Source organism: Macaca nemestrina, chromosome 6, assembly GCF_043159975.1.
Source record: "Macaca nemestrina isolate mMacNem1 chromosome 6, mMacNem.hap1, whole genome shotgun sequence".
Classification (NCBI taxonomy): Eukaryota; Metazoa; Chordata; class Mammalia; order Primates; family Cercopithecidae; genus Macaca; species Macaca nemestrina.
The window spans coordinates 61,082,934-61,103,398 of record NC_092130.1 but is presented as its reverse complement, the minus strand read 5'-3'; the positions used below and the strand labels follow the sequence as shown (position 1 = coordinate 61,103,398).

The window sequence follows — 20,465 nt, the reverse complement described above, 5'->3', positions numbered from 1 at the left end:
CTGTAGTCCCAGCTACTCGGGAGGCTGAGGCAGGAGAATGGTCTAAACCCGGGAGGCGGAGCTTGCAGTGAGCTGAGATCCGGCCACTGCACCCCAGCCTGGGCGACAGAGCAAGACTCTGTCTCAAAAAAAAAAAAAAAAAAAAAAAAAGAAAACTAATAGTGCATGATTACTTTAAGTCTCAGCAAATGTTAAGTTCTAAAGTGACCATTCAGTACTTGAGTAAACATAGGCCATTCACATTTATATTGAAAAATGTAAAAGAGAAGGAGCCAGTGAGTATTGACAAATTAAAAAAAAAATGCATTGATAGCTTTAAAATTAGATTTATAATGTATAAAACTAGCAAAGAGCTGTGAAACAAATTCTGGATTGACTAGAATTCAACTTTTAAAATTCTGCCTATGCCGAAGTTGTTTGATTTAGGCCCAAGATGTTTAACCTTCAAGAATTGAAGTAAATTATCTCAGAGTTCCCTTTAAACTCTAGGTTTTGGTGATCCTTTCTTTTTTATACCTTTCTGATGTCATTAAAAGCCTCTTTCTTACTATTCTTGCTGCCTCTTCTTAAATAAATATAGGCTGTCATGCTCTTAACAGTAGTTAATACAAAAAGACTAAAATCTTAAGTACATAAAAACAGAAGTATTTAACCAAATTTGACATTTTGTTAATGGATTATTTTTATTTTAGGACATCTGAGTTCATCTTCTATATATCCTGCATGCAGTGCTCCTTATTTATTGGCAACTTCATGTTCAGATGAGAAAGTAAGATTCTGGAGATGCAGAGTAACAGATGGACCATCTGCCACATCAAAGAATGGAAAAATTGATCTTGCATACATTTGGGAAGAATGGCCATTACTTATTGAAGATGGACTTCAGAGCAATAGTAGTATAACTGTACCTGGTAGGCCTATAGAAGTTAGCTGTGCACATACAAATCGTTTAGCAGTAGCTTATAAGCAGCCTGCATCTAATAGTAGATCTTCCCAGGACTTTGTGATGCATGTAAGTATTTTCGAATGTGAGTCAACAGGAGGTTCATGTTGGGTCCTTGAACAGACAATTCATTTAGATGAGTTAAGCACAGTATTGGATTCTGGCATTAGTGTTGACAGTAATTTAGTGGCCTATAATAAACAAGAGATATATTTATCTAGTAAAGAAAATATCACATCAAACACAAAGCATTTAGTTCACTTAGATTGGATGTCTAGAGAAGATGGTTCTCATATCCTGACTGTAGGAATTGGATCAAAACTTTTTATGTATGGACCCCTGGCTGGCAAGGTACAAGACCAGACTGCTAAGGAAAGCCTGGCGTTTCCTCTCTGGGAGAGTACTAAAGTTGTGCCCCTTTCTAAATTTGTACTATTACGAAGTGTGGACCTGGTTTCTTCTGTAGATGGCTCCCCACCTTTTCCTGTTTCTTTATCGTGGGTCCGGGATGGCATCCTTGTGGTAGGAATGGACTGTGAAATGCATGTGTATTCCCAATGGCAGCCATCTTCTAAACAAGAACCTGTTATAACAGATTCGTACAGTGGGAGCACTCCATCTATAACAAGTTTAATGAAACAGAGTAACTCCAGTTCTGGGTTACATCCTCCAAAGAAAACTCTGACTCGATCCATGACCAGTCTTGCACAGAAAATCTGTGGAAAGAAAACTGCATTCGATCCTTCAGTGGATATGGAAGATTCAGGTCTTTTTGAAGCAGCTCATGTACTTTCCCCGACTCTACCTCAGTATCATCCCTTGCAGCTTTTGGAACTCATGGATCTTGGTAAAGTTCGGAGAGCCAAGGCCATATTGTCCCATCTTGTTAAGTGCATTGCTGGGGAAGTTGTGGCTTTGAATGAAGCTGAATCTAATCATGAACGCCGCCTTAGGTCTCTCACAATCAGTGCTAGTGGAAGCACTACCAGAGACCCCCAGGCATTCAACAAGACTGAAAATACAGATTACACAGAAATAGATTCTGTTCCTCCACTTCCTTTATATGCCTTACTTGCAGCAGATGATGATAGCTGTTACTCATCTTTGGAGAAATCTGGTAATGAGAGTACCTTAAGTAAATCAAACCAGTTATCAAAAGAAAGTTATGATGAGCTTTTTCAGACTCAACCTGTAATGACTGATACTCATATGTTAGAGACAGATGAAGAAAATACAAAGCCTAGAGTTATTGACCTTTCACAATATAGTCCAACTTACTTTGGACCTGAGCATGCTCAGGTTCTTTCTGGCCACTTACTTCATTCTAGTTTACCAGGACTCAGCCGGATGGAACAGATGTCTTTGATGGCCTTAGCAGATACAATTGCAACAACAAGCACTGATATTGGAGAAAGCCGAGACAGAAGCCAAGGTAAAACTAAACTCCATGCTGATAACATTTTTACTTATTTTCACAGAAAATAATTTTAAATAATTATTATTAAAATGATGCCATTAGCTAGGCACAGGGGCTTATGCCTGTAAATTCAGCTCTTTTGGAGGCTGAGGCAGGAGGATCACTAGAACCCAGGAGTTTAAGACCAGCCTGGGCAACATAATGAGACCCCCATCTCTATGAAAACAAAAAAAAAATTAGCAAGATATGGTGCCTCATGCCTGTAGTCCTAGCTGCTCAGGAGGCTGAGGTGGGATGATGCTTGCGCCCAGGAGGTTGAGGCGGCAGTGAATTGATTGTGCCACTGCACTACAGCCTGGGCAATAGAGCAAGACCCTGTCTCTTAAAAAAAAAAAATACGATTAAGGTTTTTTTTGGAAACATCCTTGCTACCTTCACAACAGTTTTAACTTTTTCCCCCCCAGACTATCATAAACAGTAAACTCTTAATATGCACTATTTATCCCATAAATCATAGTACTATGAGCAAGTGCACAAAGACTCCTTATGCTGGTCATTTTTACTAATTGTCTGCTTAGTATTATAAGAGATCCAACTGAATCTTTCTTAGTTTAGCAAAATTTAACAGATTCTTATTAAATAATTATTTTAGGTACCTAAAAGTAAAAGGTGATTTCTGGTTTTTTTCCCTCATTTTGTAATAATCCACTATTAACAATTATAATTCAGTTTTTAAAACATTGAGTTTTTTTTTTTTAAATTAGCATTAGTGTATGCTCCTACCTAGAAAAGCATAATGTAATTAGATCTTTTCCTCACCCAGAGAGCATTTTAAAAAAAACACTGCTGAGTTATGAACAGTTTCCCATCAAATCTCAAGTTCTGAAATGAACCAATTGAGCCTTGTGGACCATATATATGTCAGTATCCCTTTGAACGAAGCTTGAAAGGAAAATTTAGGGTAAATTTAATATAACAAAATTAAATTTAAGAAAAGTTGGTTATGAATCTTGACACTTTTAGCGATATTACTAGTAGATACTATTTTTGATGTGAATATGTTATAGGTGTTTTATGTTTTTAGTTTTTGCTTCAAGGAAAAAATACCAGGCCCTCCCACCATAGAACTATTTCTTCCATTGTTAACAGCAGATTATTGGGGTGGATGTATGATCTGAATAAACCGTATTGATTAAAGATATTACTGTACATGTGCCACAGAAAAGGTTAAACTGTTCAAAAATCAGTCACAATTTAAATAAGATTTCAATCAGAAGAGGTCACATTCTAAAGAGTATCAGACTCTCTTTATTCTCTTTTTTATTATTTTTCCAATTGTTTATACTGTTTTTTCTGTAATGTAAAATTGTGTAGAAAAAGATAAATGTTAGAAAATATTTTAGACTGATAACTTTTTTTTGGGGGGTCAGGTTAAGAAAGTTATATGCCTATATTTGGTGTTCTTTTGCTTACTATTTTTTTTTTTAAATATGTTGCTTCCCCTTTCTCCCATTGCAGGTGGAGAAACTCTTGATGAATGTGGACTAAAATTTCTTTTGGCTGTTCGACTCCATACCTTTCTTACAACTTCCCTTCCAGCCTATCGAGCTCAACTCCTTCACCAAGGTGATTTTGATAGTAATCTATTAAAGGGAAATAAAGCGAATAGAAAATGAGAGACTTGGGAGTTTTTAAACTTGTTTTTACCCAGACATGATAATGATGACAAATTTAACACATTTTAAGTTCCTTTATTTATTAGAATGTTTATTTCTTCATAATCTTTGCTTAAAACATTGGAATTTTTAATGGTAGACAAAAGGAGTTAATGAAGAAACAGGTACTGGGAAATTGGATATTCTGTGTTAAAGTTTTTAAATGCATGTTATGTTCAAGGCAAATTAGTATTGTTTCATTTTCTTTAATTTATTCTTTAGATTGGCTTTTTTCTCCTTTTTTGACATTTATCTAAATTCAGTTTTTCCACCAAACTTTGAATAACATTTTTGTTATAATACATTCTCAAATTTTAAATGTTTCACAAAGAGTACAGAATATTGAAAGTGTAAATTTACCCACAGTTAAAACTGTTAAAATATGTATTTCAGATATTAGTTTAGTATATTTCATGTATTCTGTATTTAGTGCTGTATTTCAGATACTGTTAGTTCTCTTACTTTGAACTGTGTTAGACTTTGAACTGTCTTAGCGTAACTTAATAGATTCTTATTAAATGATTATTGTAGGTATCTGAAAATAACATTGTCTTAGTTCAAAGTGAGAGAAATCTCACTTAAGTTCACTTAAACAAAACAGCATGTTTTTTGGCTCATCTCCCAGGAAGTTCAAGAAATAGAGCTGGCTTTCAGCATTATTGGATCTGTAGGTTTAAAAAGTGTTATTGGGACCTTGCAGTTTAGCCTTTTAGCCTCTGCTCCTTCGTCTCAGTCTCTTGCTCGTACCTTTTGTCTGTCTCTTTGTTTCTGTATTTTCTTTCTCTCATTTTGTATATAGCTTTGAAAAAAGTGAAGTTGAAAATTCTAAATAAAATTCTTTTTAGTTTTTTTTTTTTTTTTTCTTTTTGAGATAGAGTCTTGTTCCGTCATCCAGGCTAGAGTACAGTGGTGTGATTTCTGCACACTGCAACCTCCATTTCCCGGGTTCAAGTGATTCTCCTGCCTTAGCCTCCCGAATACCTGGGACTACAGGCACATGCCACTACGCCTGGCTACTTTTTGTGTTTTTAATAGAGATGGGGTTTCACCATATTGGCCAGGCCAGTCTTGAACTCCTGACCTCAAGTGGTCCACCTGCCTTGGCCTCCCAAACTGCTGGGGATTGCAGGGGTGGGCCACCTTGCCAGGCCAAATTCTCTTTAAAATTTTTAAATTGTAATTTAACACATTAAAATTGTGTATATTTATAGGGTCCAAAGTAATGTTATATGTATACAAAGTGCAATGATTAAGTCAAACTAGACATATCCATCACCTCAAATATGTAGCATATTTGTGGTAAGAATATTTGAAATGTACTCTCTTAGCAATATTGAAATATACAGTACACTATTATTAAAGATAGTTACCAAGCTGTGCAGTAGATATCAGAAATGTATTCCTCCTAACTGAAACTTTGTACTCTTTGACCAATGTCTCCCTTCTCATCTTGTCCCCAGCCTTGGGCAAATACCATTTTATTCTCTGTTTCTTTGATTTCAATTGTATTTGATTCCACACATAAGTGAGATCATGCAATATTTGTCTATGACTGGCATATTTCACTTACTGTAATGTTCTCCAGGTTCATCCATGTTGTTGCAAATGACAAGATTTCCTTTTTTAAGGCTGACTAATACTCCAGTGTATATACGAGCATACACGTTTTTGTTGTGCTTTGCTAGGTTGCATTTTGCAAATACAGCAGTTTTTACAAATTGAAGCTTTGTGGCAACCCTTTGTTGAGCAAGTCTGTCAGCACCATTTTTCCAACAGCATGTGTTCACTTCATGTCTCTGTGTCTCATTTTGGTAATTCTCACAATATTTCAAACTTTTTCTGTCATCTGTGATCAGTGATCTTTGTTGTTATTATAATGGTTTTGGAGTGCCATGAACTGCACCTACGTAGGACATTGAATTTAGTCAATAAATTGTGTACTGTGGCTACAACACCAATCAGCCATTCCCCTATATTTCTCCTGCTCAGACCTCTCTATTCACTGAGACATAACCAATATAGAAATTAGGACAGTTTAACAACCCTACAGTGTCTTCTAAGTGTTCAAGCAAAAGGAAGAGCTGCATATCTCTTGCTTTAAATCAAAAGCTAGAAATGACTAAGCTTAGTAAGGAAGGCATGTCGAAAGCCAAGATAGGCTGAAGGCTAAGCCTCTTGTGCCAAACAGTTTACCAAATTGTAAATGCAAAGGACAAGGTCCAAAGGAAACTAAACATTCTCCATTGAACACATGAATGATAAGAAAGCAAAGTAGCCTTATTGCTTATGTGGAAAAAGTTTGAGTGGTCTAGATGGATCAAACTAGCCACAAGATTTTCTTATGCCAAAGCCTAATCTAAAACAAGGCTCTAACTCGTCTTAATTTCATGAAAGGTGAGAGAGGTGAGGAAGCTGCAGAATTAAAGTTTGAAGCTAGCAGAGGTTGGTCCCTGAGGTTTAAGGAAAGAAGCCTTCTCCGTAAACTACAAGTACAAGGTGAAGCTGGATCTTCTGGATAACATGCTGAAGCTTCTACGTCATTCAGCACTTGCTTCAGCATGTTTTCCAGAAGGTCTAGCTAAGATAATGGATGAAGGTGGCTACAGAAAAGGACAGATTTTTAAAGTAGATGGAATAGCCTTCTTTTGGAAGAAGATGCCATCTAGGACTTTTATAGTTAGAGAGAAGTCAGTGCCTGGCTTAAAGGACAGACTGACTCTTGTTAGGGGCTAATGCAGCTGGTAACTAAGTTGAAGCCAATGCCCATTTACCATTCTGAAAATCCTAGAGTCTTTAAGAATTACGCGAAACCTCTTCTGTCTGTGCTATACGAATGGAACAACAAAGCCCGATGGCAGCACCTCTGTTTATAGCATAATTTAATATTTTCAGCCCACTATTGAGACCTTCTGTTGAGAAATAAGATTTCCTTTCAAAATATTGCTGTTATTGACAGTAACCTGTTCACACTAGAGCTCTGATGCAGATGTACAAGGAGATTAATATAGTTTTTATGCCTGTAACACAACATTCATTTTGCAGTCCATGAATCAAGGAATGCTTCCAACTTTTAAGTCTTATCATTTAAGAAATACATTTCATAAGGCTATAACTGCTATAGATAATGATTCCTCTGATGGATCTGGACAAAGTAAATTGAAAACCACTGGAAAGGTTTCACCATTCTAGATGCCATTAGGCACATTTGTAATTCATGGGAGGATGTCAAAATGTCAACATTAACAAGAGTTTGGAAGAAGTTGATTGCAGCCTTCACAGATGACTTTGAAGGGTTCATGACTTCAGTAGAGGAAGTAATTGCAGATCTGGTAGAAATAGCAAGGGAACTGGAATTAAAAGTAGAACCTGAAGTTGTGACTGAATTGCTGCAATCTCAGGGTAAAATTTTAGCAGAGCCAGGCATGATGGCTCATGCCTGTAATCTCAACACTTTGGGATATTGAGGTGGGAGGATCGTTTGAGGCCAGGAGTTTGAGGACCAGCCTGAGCAACATAGACCCCATCTCTGAAAAAAATTTAGGTAGGTTTAGTGATACGTGCCTGTAGTCCTAGCTACTCAGGGAGCTGAATGGGAATATCACTTGAGTCCAGGAGGTCAAGACTGCAATGAGCTGTGATCACACCACTGCACTCCAGCCTGGGCAACAGAAGGAGACCCTGTCTCCAAAAAAAAAAAAAAAAAAAAAAAAGCAAAAACTTCAGCAAATGAGGAGTTGCTTCTTAAAGGATGAGCAATGAATGTGGTTTCTTAAGGTGGAATCTATGCCTGGTGAAGATGCAGTGAACATGGTTGAAATTAAAACAAAGGATTTAGAATAGTCCATAAACTTAGTTGATAGAGCACTGGCAGGGTTTGAGAGAACTGGCTCCAATTTTGAAAGAAGTTCTAAATTCTATCAAATAGAATTACATGGTATAGAGAAATCTCACATAAAAGGAAGAGGCCATCTGTGTGGCACTCTTCGTTGTTGTCTTATTTTAAGAAATTGCTACAGCCATCCCAGCCTTCAGTAACCTCTACCGTGATCAGTCAGCAGCCAGTAACATGGAGGCAAGATTCTCCATCAGCAAAGAATATGACCTGCTTAAGGCTCAGATTATTGTTACGTTTTAGCAATAATGTGCTTTTTAATTAAGGTATGTACACTCATTTTAGACATAATGCTATTACACAGTTAATAGACCACAGTATGATGTGACCATAACTTGTGTAAGCACTGGGAAACAAAAAGTTGTGTTACTCATTTTACTGCAATATTTGCTTTATTGTGGTGGTCTGAAATTGAACCTACGGTATCTCCAAGGTATGCCTATATATGAGACCTTTTCTTTATTAATTTATTGATGGATACTTAGGTTGATTTGATAACTAAGCTATTGTGAATAAAGCCACACTTAACATTGGAGTGCAGATAACTCTTCAACATACTGATTTCACATCCTTTGACTATATACACATAAGTGGGGTTGGTGGATCATGTGGTAATTTTGTTTCTATATTTTTTCTTTCTTTTTTTAGTTAAAATTTTTTGCTTTTCTTCTCTTTTAATAAAACATTGTCCCAGAATATTTTTAAATATTTGAGGAACCTTCATACCCTTTTCCATAATGGCTGTACTAATTTATGTTCCCACTAGCAGTGTACCAGGCTCCCCTTTTCGCCACTTCTTTACCAAAACTTTTTTTTTCTCTCTTTCTGATAATAGACATTCTAGCAGGTGTGAATTGTTATCTCATTATGGCTTTAATTTGCATTTTCCTGATGATTATAGATGTCAAGCACCTTTTTCATTTATCTGTTGGACATTCATATGTCTTCTTTTGAGAAATATCTGTTCAGGTCTTTTGTCCCCTCTGGGTTTTTTTTCCCCCCCCAAGAGATGAAGGTCTTACTCTGTTGCCCAGGCTGCAGTCAAACTCCTGGCCTCAAGCCATCCTCCTGCCTCAGCCTCTCAAATAGCTGGGACTACAGGTGTGCACCACTTGTGCCTGGCATGTCCATTTTTTAATTGAGTTGTTTTCTTGCTATTGGGTTATTAGAGTTCTTGATATATTTTGGATATTAACTCCGTATCAGATATACAGATTGCAAATATTATTTCCCAATCCATGGCTTTTCTCTTCACTCTGCTGATTGTATTTTTTGCTATGCAGACATTTTCAGTTTGATGTAATCCCATTTGTTAATTTTTGCTTTTGTTGCCTGTCCCTTTGGTGCTGTGTCCAAAAAAAATCATTGCCCAGACTTATGACATGTAGTTTTCCCCCTGTGTTTTCTTCTAGTGGTTTTATAATGCAGGTCTTATGTTTAAGTCTTTAGTCCATTTTGACCTATTTTTGTATATGGTATAAGGTAATGGTCCAATTTCATTCTTCTGCATGTAGTTATCTAGTTTTCCCAGCACCATTTTTTGAAGAAACTATCCTTTTCTATTGTGTGTTCCTGGCACCTTTGACAAAAATCAGCTGAGTATAAATGTATGAGTTGATTTCCACGCCTTCTGTTCTATTCCATTGGTCTGTGTTTCTGTTTTTACACCAGTACCTTGCTATTTTGATTACCCTAGCTTTGTAATATAGTTTGAAATCAGGCAGTATGATGTCTCTAGGTTTGTTCTTTCATCTCAAGTTTACTTTGGGTATTTGGGGTTTCTTGGTATTCCTAATGAATTTTAGGGTTTTTTTTCTTTTTTTCTATTTCTGTGAAAAATGACATCAGTATTTTGATAGAGATTGCATTGAATCTGTAGATAATTTTGGGTAGTTTGAACATCTTAACGATTTAAAAATTAAATTAATTTTTCCAATCTGTGAACACTGGGTATCTTACCATTTTTTTGTGTCTTCAAATTTCTTTCATCAGTGTTTTACAGTTTTATTGTAGAGCTCTTTTACTTCCTTGGTTAAATTTTTGTTTTTAATGAGATGGGGTCTTACTGTGTTGCCCAGGCTGTTCTTAAACTCCTCAGCTCAAACTGTCCTCCCACTCTGGCCTCCCAAATGCTGGGATTACAGACGTGAGCCACCAGCCTGTTTTTTTTTTTTTTTTTTTTTTTTTTTTTGTAGCAACGATTAATGAGATTGTTTTATTTATTTTTTAAATCAGATCAGATAATTTGTTGTTACTGTATGGAAATGCCACTTCTTTTTGCATTTTAATTTTGTATCCTTCATGTTTAATGTAGTTGTTTATTAGTTCTGTTTCTTTGGTGGAGTCTTTTGTGTTTTCTGTATGTAAGATTGTGTTGTTAGCAAACAGTGACATTTTTACTTCTTCATTTCCTATTTGGATGCCTTTTTATTTCTTTCTTTTGTCCAGTTGCTCTGGCAGGGACTTCTAGTACTATCATAGTTGAGTAGAAGTTGTGAGAGAGTGCATTTTTGTCCTCTTTCTGATCTTAGAGGAAAAGCTTTTAAATTGTCACTGTTGAGTATGATGTTTAGCTCTGGGCTTATCATTTGTGGCCTTTATTGTGTTGAGGTACATTCCTTCTGCACCTAATTTTTTGAGAGTTTTTGTCATGAAAGGATGTTGAATTTTACTTGATGCTTTTTTTGCATCTGTTGAGAGGATCATATGGTTTTGTCCTTAATTTTGTTAATGTGAACAGAATGACATCAGTTAATTTGCACATGTTGAGCCAATCTTGAACCCTTGGCATAATTCCTACTTGATCATACTGGGTGATCCTTTTATTGTGCTGTTAATTTGGTTTGCTAGTATTTTGTGGAGGGTTTTACATTTGTGTTTATCAGGGATAATGACCTATAATTTTTATTATTGTTGTTATTATTTTGTATTTATTTTGCCTGGCATTGGCATCAGGGAACTCCTGGTCTCATAAAAAGAAGAACTTTTCTTTCCTCTTCTGTTCTTTGGAAGAGTTTAAGAAGGATTGGTGTTAGTTTTTCCTTAAATGTTTAGTAGAATGCACCTGTGATGTGATCAAATTCTGGACTTTTCTTTGATGGGTTGACGGGAGACGTGTGTGTGAGGTTTTTTTTTTTTTTTTTTTTTTTTTTTTTGAGATGCTCCTGTCACCCAACTCTGGAGTGCAGTGGTGCAATCTCGGCTCACTGCAACTTCTGCCTCCGGGTTTCAAGTGATTCTCCTACTTCAGCCTCCTGAGTAGCTGGGGTAATTTAGTAGAGACAGAGTTTCGCCATGTTGGCAAGGCTGGTCTGGAACGCCTGACCTCAAGTGATCTGCCTGCCTTGACCTCCCAAAGTGCTGGGGTTACAGGCATGAGACACCGTGCCTGACCTGATGGGAGACTTTGTATTACTGATTTATGTGCTTACCCATCATCAATCTGTTCAGATATTTTATTTCTTCATATTTCAGTTCCGGCAGGTTATCTGTGTTTAGGAATTTATCCATTTCTTCTGGGTTATCCAATTTGTTGGCAGATATCTGCATATTCATCTCTTACAATTATTTGTTTGTGGTATCATTTGTAGTGTCTCTTCTTTAAGTTCTAATTTTATTTTTAGTCTTTGGTTTATTTATTTATTGAGATAGAGACTTTCTCTGTCTCCCAGGCTGGAGTGCCATGGCGCCTCGCAGCTCACTGCAACCTGTGCCCTCCTGGATTTAAGCGATTCTCTTGCCTCAGCCTCTCAAGTAGCTGGGATTATCGGCTTGCTCCACCACACCCAGCTAATTTTTGTATTTTGTAGAGACAGGGTTTTGCCATGTTGGCCAAGCTGGTCTCGAACTCTTGACCTCAAGTGATCCTCCTGCCTCCATCTCCTAAAAGTGCTGGGATTACAGGCATGAGCCACTGTGCCTGGCCCTTCTTTTTCTTAATCTTGCTAAGGATTTGTCAAGTATATTTATCTTTCCAGAAAACTGACCCTTAGTTTTGTTAGTTGTTTTTCCCTGTCATTTTTCTAGTTTATACTTTATTTATTTCTCCTCCGATCTTCATTTCCTTTCTTCTGTTAACTTTGGGCTGAGTTTCTTCTATTTTTAGTTCCTTGATGTATAATAGTAGGTAGTTTATTTGAGAGAGAGAGAGAGAGAGAGATACGGGGGGAGGAACTGAATGCTGTGATTTTCTCTCTTAGAAATAGTTTTGCTGCATCCCATAAATTTTAGCATATTCTGTTTTTGTATTTGTTTGTCTCAAGATAATTTTTAATTTCTCTTTTGATTTCTTCTTTGACCCATTGTTTTTTCAGGAGCATATTGTTTAATTTCCACAAATTGGTGACTTTTCCAAGATTTCTCCTGTTATTTATTTCTCGTTTCATACTATTGTGATCAGCAAAGATACTTGATATGATTTAATCCACTTGAATTTTTTAAAACTTGCTTTGTAATCTAACATATTATCTATTCTGGGGAATATTCTTTGTGTGCACAAAAAGAATGCATATTCTCTTGCTGTTTGGTAGAGTGTTCTGTACATGTCTTTTAGGTACATTTGGTCTAAGAGACTAAACATTGGTCAGATCCAGTGTTCTTAATTTTCTGTCTGGATGATCTGTCCTTTGTTGAAAGTAGGGTATTGAATCCCCCTATTATTACTGTATTGTAATCTATCTCTCCCTTTACTTTCTTTAATATTTGCTTTCGAAGTCTAAGTGCCTCTGATGTTGAGTATGTATATATTTATAATTATTAATATCCTCTGGATGAATTGACCCTTTTATCATTATGTAACATACTTCTTTGTCTCCTTTTACAGTTTTTGACTTGAAGTCTATTTTGTCTAATATAGCTATCCCCATTCTCTTTCGGTTTCTATTTGAGTAGAATTTATTTAAATAAGAATAAATTTGTTTTAATTTTCCTCTATATATTCAAGTAGTTCACTGAACTTTTTAAGTGGATTATTCCAATATTCATCGGTCATTTCATAGATCTGTTTCCTTTGGGTTCATTATTGGAAATTTATTAGTTTCTTTTCGAGATATAATGATTCCCTGCTTCTTCACCATTCTCGTGTATTTGCTTTGGGGTCTCCACATTTGAAGAGACAGCAACCTCTTCTGTGATTTCTGGCCAAGATAGAGCTTCACTATTAAATCTAGCCTCTGATTATGCATGGTTTAGCCTGAAATGACCCCGGGGGGCAGGGCTTACAGTTGGGTTCTCTAGGTGGCTAGGCCCCTGCCTTTAGGTTCTGAGGTTGGATGATGCTGCTCTCTAGGTTCTGCTGTCTGGCAAGACCACTGGCTGGTCTCTGCAGTCATTCAGAGCTGCTGGCTGGGCACTGCGATAGCCTCTAATTGGGCTGGGTCACAGGATGTGTTCTCTGGCCAGGCAGTATTATCATTTGGGTTCTGAAGTTGGGCAGGGTTGCAGGCTGGCCCCGAAGTTAGGCAGAGTTGTTATTCCAGATGGACAGATTCAGAGGCTATGTTTTATAGAAATGCGTGTTTGAAGCTTGCCCTCCTGCCTGAACGGAGCCTTGGTGTGAGGTCTGGGGCTGGGCCAAGCCCCTGTTTGGCCTCACAGGTTGGGCAGGTCTGTCCTCTAAAGAAGTACACAGTGATAGGTGTCTCCCTGCCTGTGTGGGACCTTGGAGTGGTGTTCGAGGCTGAGCCAAGCCACTGTTTGAACTCTCTGGTTGGGCAGGTCTAGCCCCTGAGCTTTGCTGAAATATGCTGAGGTAGTTGTCTACCAGTCTGGGCAGGGCTTTGGGATAGGCTCTGAGGCTGAATGTGGAGGTTAGCCATCTAAGGACTGAAGCCAGGTTTAATTTTTTACCATGCTTCTGGAAGCAACCAGCTTGACTTTGCAGGTAGGATATGCCATTGGCTGTTACCTCTAATTGGATGCTACTACTGGCAGGAACACAGAGCTACCACCAACATCTGTAGGCTAGTTGCTATAAGGTCTAACTCCTTTATCTGTTTCTACCCAACCCCAGATGATCTAGCTATGACATTGCCCACATTGTTTCCCTTGAGGTGAGACCTGCGTGAGCTTCCTGGGAAACATTTTAGAACTCTGGGGAAGCTCAGTGCCTGACTGTGGCTTGCTTTTCCCACTGTACAAACTGGATCTAGGGAATTTTCTCTTCGTACCACAAATCAGCTTGGACGGGAACGGATGATGTGCTCAAAGTGAGACTGTTACTTTTACCCTTCTACTGTAGTTTTTATTTGGTTCTATGGTCCACAGAGGTGTCTCAGCTCATTCCCACGTTTGGGGGTAAAATGGCATTTTCTTTTCTGTGGCTAGTTGCTACTTAAACTCTCTTTGTGCAGGGGTGTCTGTCTTTTGGGTCTTCTATAACAAATACCTTAGACTGGGTAATTTATAAATAGGAACAATTTATTTTTCATATTTCTGGAGACTGGGAAGTCCAAGATCAAGGCACCAGCAGATTTGGTGTCTGGTAAGGGCTTGATCTTTGCTCCATAGTTGGCACCTTGTTGCTACATCCTTAAATGATGGAACTGGTGAAAAGGACTACCTAGTTCTCTTGATCCCTTTTATAAGGATGTTAATCCCATTCATGAGGGCAGTGGCTAGTTATCTCCTTAAGGCTCTACCTGTTAATGCTGTTACATTGCAGGTTAAGTTTCACTGTGAAATCTGAAGGGATATAAATATGCAAATCATGGCAAGGAATGAAACCTGGGACTTCTATTCCTGCCATCTTACTGATGTCTAAATCAGATTATTTAATTATTTATGAAAATGTATTGAAGTTGCTAGAGAGATGACAGGAATCCAAAAATGATTTAGAATAATAGTCCATTCACAATGTAGGGTTTTTTTGTTTTGTTTTAACTTTTTATTTATTTTCAGTGTTCCATATAGAAAGCATTTCACATTGCTTGGCATGGGAGGTAATTCCTTGCTTGACTTAGGTTAAAAATTTGAGGCCGTGTATCTCAAAGCCACATCCTATAGTTAATTATTTACTTTACCTAGTCATGCTAAACAAAATATATTATGAAAAGTCAAAATAGAAGCAGAGCAATAAACATGTGTATTCCATCGGGTTGAGAGAATTACTGACATAAATGATGATGTATAAATATACAAATATCTTACTAATATGGTGATATGGAGTAATAATTACTGTGTGACAGATTCTATTCTAAATTTTATAACTATATTATTTAATTATCAAAACTATGTTATAAGATAGTTCCATGATTATTTGCATTTTATATACAGAGAAATTGAGGCATTTAGAGACAATGTATCTTATCTAAGATTATATGAAGATAGTTCCATGATTATTTGCATTTTATATACAGAGAAATTGAGGCATTTAGAGACAATGTGTCTTATCTAAGATTATATGAATATATTAGGCTGGTACAAAAGCAATTGCAGTTTTTGCCTTTTTTAATGGCCGAAACCACCTGCAGTTACTTTTGTACCAACTTAATAGTAACAATAGAGCTGGAATTTTATTTTTATTTTCATTTTTGAGACACAGCCTTACTCTGTCACCGAGGCTGGAGTGCAGTGGCATAATCTTGGCTCACTGCCACCTCTGCTTCCCCAGTTCAAGCGATTTTTCTGCCTCAACTTCCTCAGTACCTGGGATTACAGGCACATACCACCTGTCTGGCTAATTGTATGGTTTTGTTTTGTTTTGTTTTTGAGACAGAGTCTCGCTCTGTTGTCCAGTCTGGAGTGCAGTGGCGCAATCCCGGCTCACTGCAAGCTCTGCCTCCCGGGTTCACGCCATTCTCCTGCCTCAGCCTCCCGAGTAGCTGAGACTACAGGTGCCCACCACCACACCTGGCTAATTTTTTGTATTTTTAGTAGAGATGGGGTTTCACCGTGTTAGCCAGGATGGTCTCGATCTCCTGCTCTTGTGATCTGCCCACCTCGGCCTCCGAAAGTGCTGGGAGTACGGGCATGAGCCATCGCTCCTGGCCTAATTGTGTGTTTTTTAAGTAGAGACAGGGTTTTCACCATGTTGACCAGGCTGGTCTCAAACTTCTGACCACAAGTGATATACCCACCTACGCCTCCCAAAGTGCTGGGATTATAGGTGTAAGCCACCACTCCCAGCTGGAGCTGGAATTTAATGTATGCATTCAGATTCTGGAGTCTTTACAGTGCTATTCCTAATTCATCAACCTGAACTGCTTACTTCTTTTTTATTAATTCCTTGGAATTACATCCACAAAACAAATGTTGACCAAAGGAAGGTGAAAAGCAGCTTTGAAGATAGAAATATATCAACATAAAATAATGCTTTAAGTGTTTCTCATTTTTAAAAAAGGATCATAAATACATTAGCACAGTGGAATTTGCCATAAGCATTTTTTCTTTTCCTTTCAAAAAAAAATGCTATTTCTACAAAACATATATATGCTCGTTATAGTGATATAGTTGTTTGAAGAAGCAAAAATTTTAAAAAGCCCATATTTCTAATCTTAAACTGTGAATCTCATAGAAGTTTACACATTTATATTGAAAATATGGAACATACATTTCTGATAATCATATAAGCGTATTTATATTTTTTATAAACATCATTTTTGACATTTCTTCAGGCCTGTCTACAAGTCATTTTGCTTGGGCATTTCACTCAGTAGCAGAAGAAGAACTGCTGAACATGTTGCCAGCCATGCAGAAAGATGATCCCACTTGGTCTGAATTAAGAGCTATGGGTGTGGGGTGGTGGGTCCGGAATACTCGCATCTTACGCAAATGCATAGAAAAAGTAAGTGTTTTATTTTTGTATAAGTGAATTAATACTTTTTGGACATTTCTTTAAATGGCATTTCATATCTTCTCTGCCATTACTCCCTTTTGTTTTTGAAGCGGCAAAAGACTTTTGAATAGTCTTTATTTATATTTCATTTATAACGTATTTCAAAATACCTAAAGTTTTAAAATGTGTATTCTAATTCCCAAGTTTTTAATTGACACACTTGTTAGTAGTATATGTCTGATCTTTAGAAAATAATATGTGTATATGTTTAGAAAAATGTAAAAATAGTACAAAATAACTTGTAATGAAAGGCAATAGTCCTATTATTTCTTCTCTGTAACCATTGAAGCCACCACTATAAGTCACTTTTGTTACTATTTTATATATACATGCACACATTATTCATGTACATATTTTTAAAATTTTATTAAACATTCAGTGGATATGTGCCAGCCTTGCATATGAAGGAAATTACTTGTTCAAAACTGTTTCTGTGAATTTTTGATCAATATTTTTTGATTATAGGTAGCTAAAGCAGCCTTTTATAGAAAGAATGATCCTTTAGATGCTGCCATTTTTTACCTTGCAATGAAAAAGAAAGCTGTGATTTGGGGATTATATAGGTAGGTAAAAAAAAAAAAAAAAAAAAAAAAAAAACCACTTCAATGTGAAAACCTGTTCATAAGAAGTAAATGAATGAAATAAGATTTGTTGTTCTTGATGTTGATTCATGTAGATTCTTAGTTGTTTTGTATTTAAGAGAGAGATTTCATAAGGAAAAAGCCCCAAGTGTTTTTCAGAGTGGAAGAAACCTGATGAGGTCAGTTTAATTAATTTTCAGATTTATCAATCCAGAAACAATATTTTGCTTAAGAACTTCTCATGCTCCTATAAAGCAAAGGTAATGTATTAGTCCGTTTTCATGCTGCTAATAAAGAAATACCTAAGACTGGGCATTTTACAAAAGAAAGAGGTTTATTGGACATACAGTTCCACGTGGCTGGGAAGGCCTCACAATCATGGCAGAAGGTGAAAGGCATGTCTCATGGCAGCAGACAAGACAAAAGAGAGCTTATGCAGGGAAACTCCTCTTTGTAAAACCATCAAGTCTCTTGAGGCTTATTCACTATCACAAGAATAGCATGGGAAGGACTTGTCCCCATGATTCAGTTACCTCCCACTGGGTCCTTCCCACAGCACGTGGGGATTCAAGATGAGATTTGGGTGGGGACACAGCCAAAACATATCAGGTAACTAAACCAGAAACTTATACTTGGGACATAGAAGGAGAGGAATTAATTGGTGGAGTCTGGAACAGGCACCTTCCTCTGTGCTATGGGCCAGCGTACCCCACAAAACTACCTCCTTCCTGTGGGCCCCACCTTCTTTCTGAGCTGAATTCGCTTAGAATTTTTCTCTCTCATTTCTCAGCAAGACTGGTGAACATGATTACCATAAATAGTTCATCATTTGTTTGAATTTATTTTCAGATGACCCACATGAGCAGCAACCTTTGGGGGGAAGAGACTTGATGATTTATGGTGGTTTTGATTCAAGGCACATTCTTTAGATTTTTATCTCTTAGGTCATTCTCAGATGGGCAGGGGTGAAAAGTTACTGATGAGTTTCAATGGTGGCACACAAGTTAATATAAATTAAACATTTTGCATGGATGTAAAAGTAATTTTCACAGTCCTGCTAATGTAGTTTTCTTTGTATTTTGAAAGAAAAACTTTTTGTAATCTCTGAGATTTATGTAACAAATGTTTACTTAATATAATTTTTACTGGGAAAAGAAGCAGATATATAGTAAGGTATGAACTGGCAGATGTTTCTATTGAGCCTTAGCCAAATCCTAACTTAAGAAAATTGATTCTGATGTAAAAAAAATTGTATTCCAAAATTTTCATACCGTTTTTTTTTTTTTTCGTGTATAGAGCTGAAAAAAACACCAGGATGACACAGTTTTTTGGACACAATTTTGAGGATGAAAGGTGGCGTAAAGCAGCTTTAAAGAATGCTTTTTCTTTGCTAGGCAAACAAAGATTTGAACATTCTGCAGCATTTTTTCTTTTAGCTGGTTGCCTCAGAGATGCAATTGAGGTAATTAATGAAATTTAAATAACAAAGAATAGCAATGTCATCTTTTAAAGCTCTATAGTGCTTAAATTTTAATTTTTTTAAATTCAACTTTATTGGAAATAACACAAGGCCAAATATCTAAAATAACTGTTAATATTTAGTAGAGACATTTAAAAATTTGTTAACTTGAATGGTATTTATACAGAATTAAGATTAACCAAATGGTGTTTGTTAGTTGGTTGAGATAGGTAATTGATTTGACTCTTAAGAATATTCAAAAAGTTAAAAGGTTTGTCCTACCAATTTAAACTTATTTGAACCCCGTATCTGGCTCTGTATTATTTGATGAATGTTAGAAAATCCTTAACTGATTATTTCTTAGTAAACTTTTAAAAAATTATGAATATTTAAGATATAACATTTGTCTCAAATTGTCCTTTTGCTCAGTTTCATACAAGTAATTCAAAATATCCTTTTAATATGGAGACTCAAGTCTCCTGGGGTGGATGGAAACTAATAGAGGTTCAAGACAAAAATAAAATAATATAGCTTAAATTGATATCATTTAAATTATCCATTATTTCCTCATTTAGTTTAATTTTTGCACATATATATATTTAGTACTAGAAGGTAGATTTGCAAATATTAAATGTTGTCAAGTAGATTTGGTAAAAGCAAGCAGCATATGTTTTGTTTCTTATCCTTCTTTGCTAATTTTGGATATTTATAAAGCCTTATATTTTTCCAGTTATTAGTGAGTTAACTGAATTTATACTAAAATGAAACCTGCTCCTGCTTATTTAAAAACAATTTTTTTTTAAAGGTGTGTCTTGAGAAATTGAATGACATTCAGTTGGCTCTTGTAATAGCAAGACTCTATGAGTCTGAATTTGATACATCTGCAACATATAAATCTATTTTACATAAAAAAGTTTTGGGAATCGATTCTCCTGTCAGCAAACGGTGTTCATTGAACATAAATATGCATCATGATCCTTTTCTTCGGAGCATGGCATATTGGATTTTGGAAGATTATAGTGGTGCTCTGGAAACATTAATAAAGCAACCTATCAGAGAGAATGATGGTAAGCTGCACTTCTAAGATGTTAATGATTAAGAGTATTATTGGTAATTGCTACATGAGCAGATCACTCTATTAGGTGGTAAGGGTAATACAAACAAATTGAATTCATGGTCTTTATAACAGTTTTTGGTTGGTTGTTTGGTTTTTTCCTCCAGAAAGATAAATCCTTTGAAAACAAGTAACTTTGGATTTTCTGTTTTTACAAAATAGATTTATTGAACATAAATATTGTCAACACTTGAATGTAAACATATTGAAGAAATACTGCTATAAAACCAGTTTTTAAATCTTAGGTTGAATTTAGTGTGTTTGTCAATCAGTTTTAGAATTCTTATAGTGAAAAATGTGTTCAGTGTAAAAAAAGGTTGACTTAAGTGATACGATTAGAAAATCTTTAGCTAGATAAACTTTTTGACTGTCTTGTTATGAACTGGTAGAGCTTATGTACTCTTTTGAGTCTACTAGTAACTTTTCTTTTAGAAATCCTCTTTGTTAAAGCTTTCTCAGAGGCCAGTATAAAATGGAATTCTTTATATAGATGCGTATAAAAAGGAGATTT

The 20,465-nt window shown here is 36.3% G+C and overlaps 1 protein-coding gene across 8 annotated transcripts in view; it reads left to right on the top strand.

The window, feature by feature from the left end:
* The window catches only part of LOC105500026 (Dmx like 1), a 175,787-nt gene that overhangs the window by 75,435 nt on the left and 79,887 nt on the right, over positions 1–20,465 (top strand). For all 8 annotated transcript variants that reach the window (XM_024787129.2, XM_011772923.3, XM_071098562.1 and 5 more), the window contains 6 exons: positions 693–2,375; positions 3,879–3,986; positions 16,580–16,749; positions 17,266–17,363; positions 18,678–18,843; positions 19,646–19,907. In XM_024787129.2, coding sequence (XP_024642897.2) covers positions 693–2,375; positions 3,879–3,986; positions 16,580–16,749; positions 17,266–17,363; positions 18,678–18,843; positions 19,646–19,907 — 2,487 coding nt within the window. The remainder of the gene's footprint in view (positions 1–692; positions 2,376–3,878; positions 3,987–16,579; positions 16,750–17,265; positions 17,364–18,677; positions 18,844–19,645; positions 19,908–20,465) is intronic.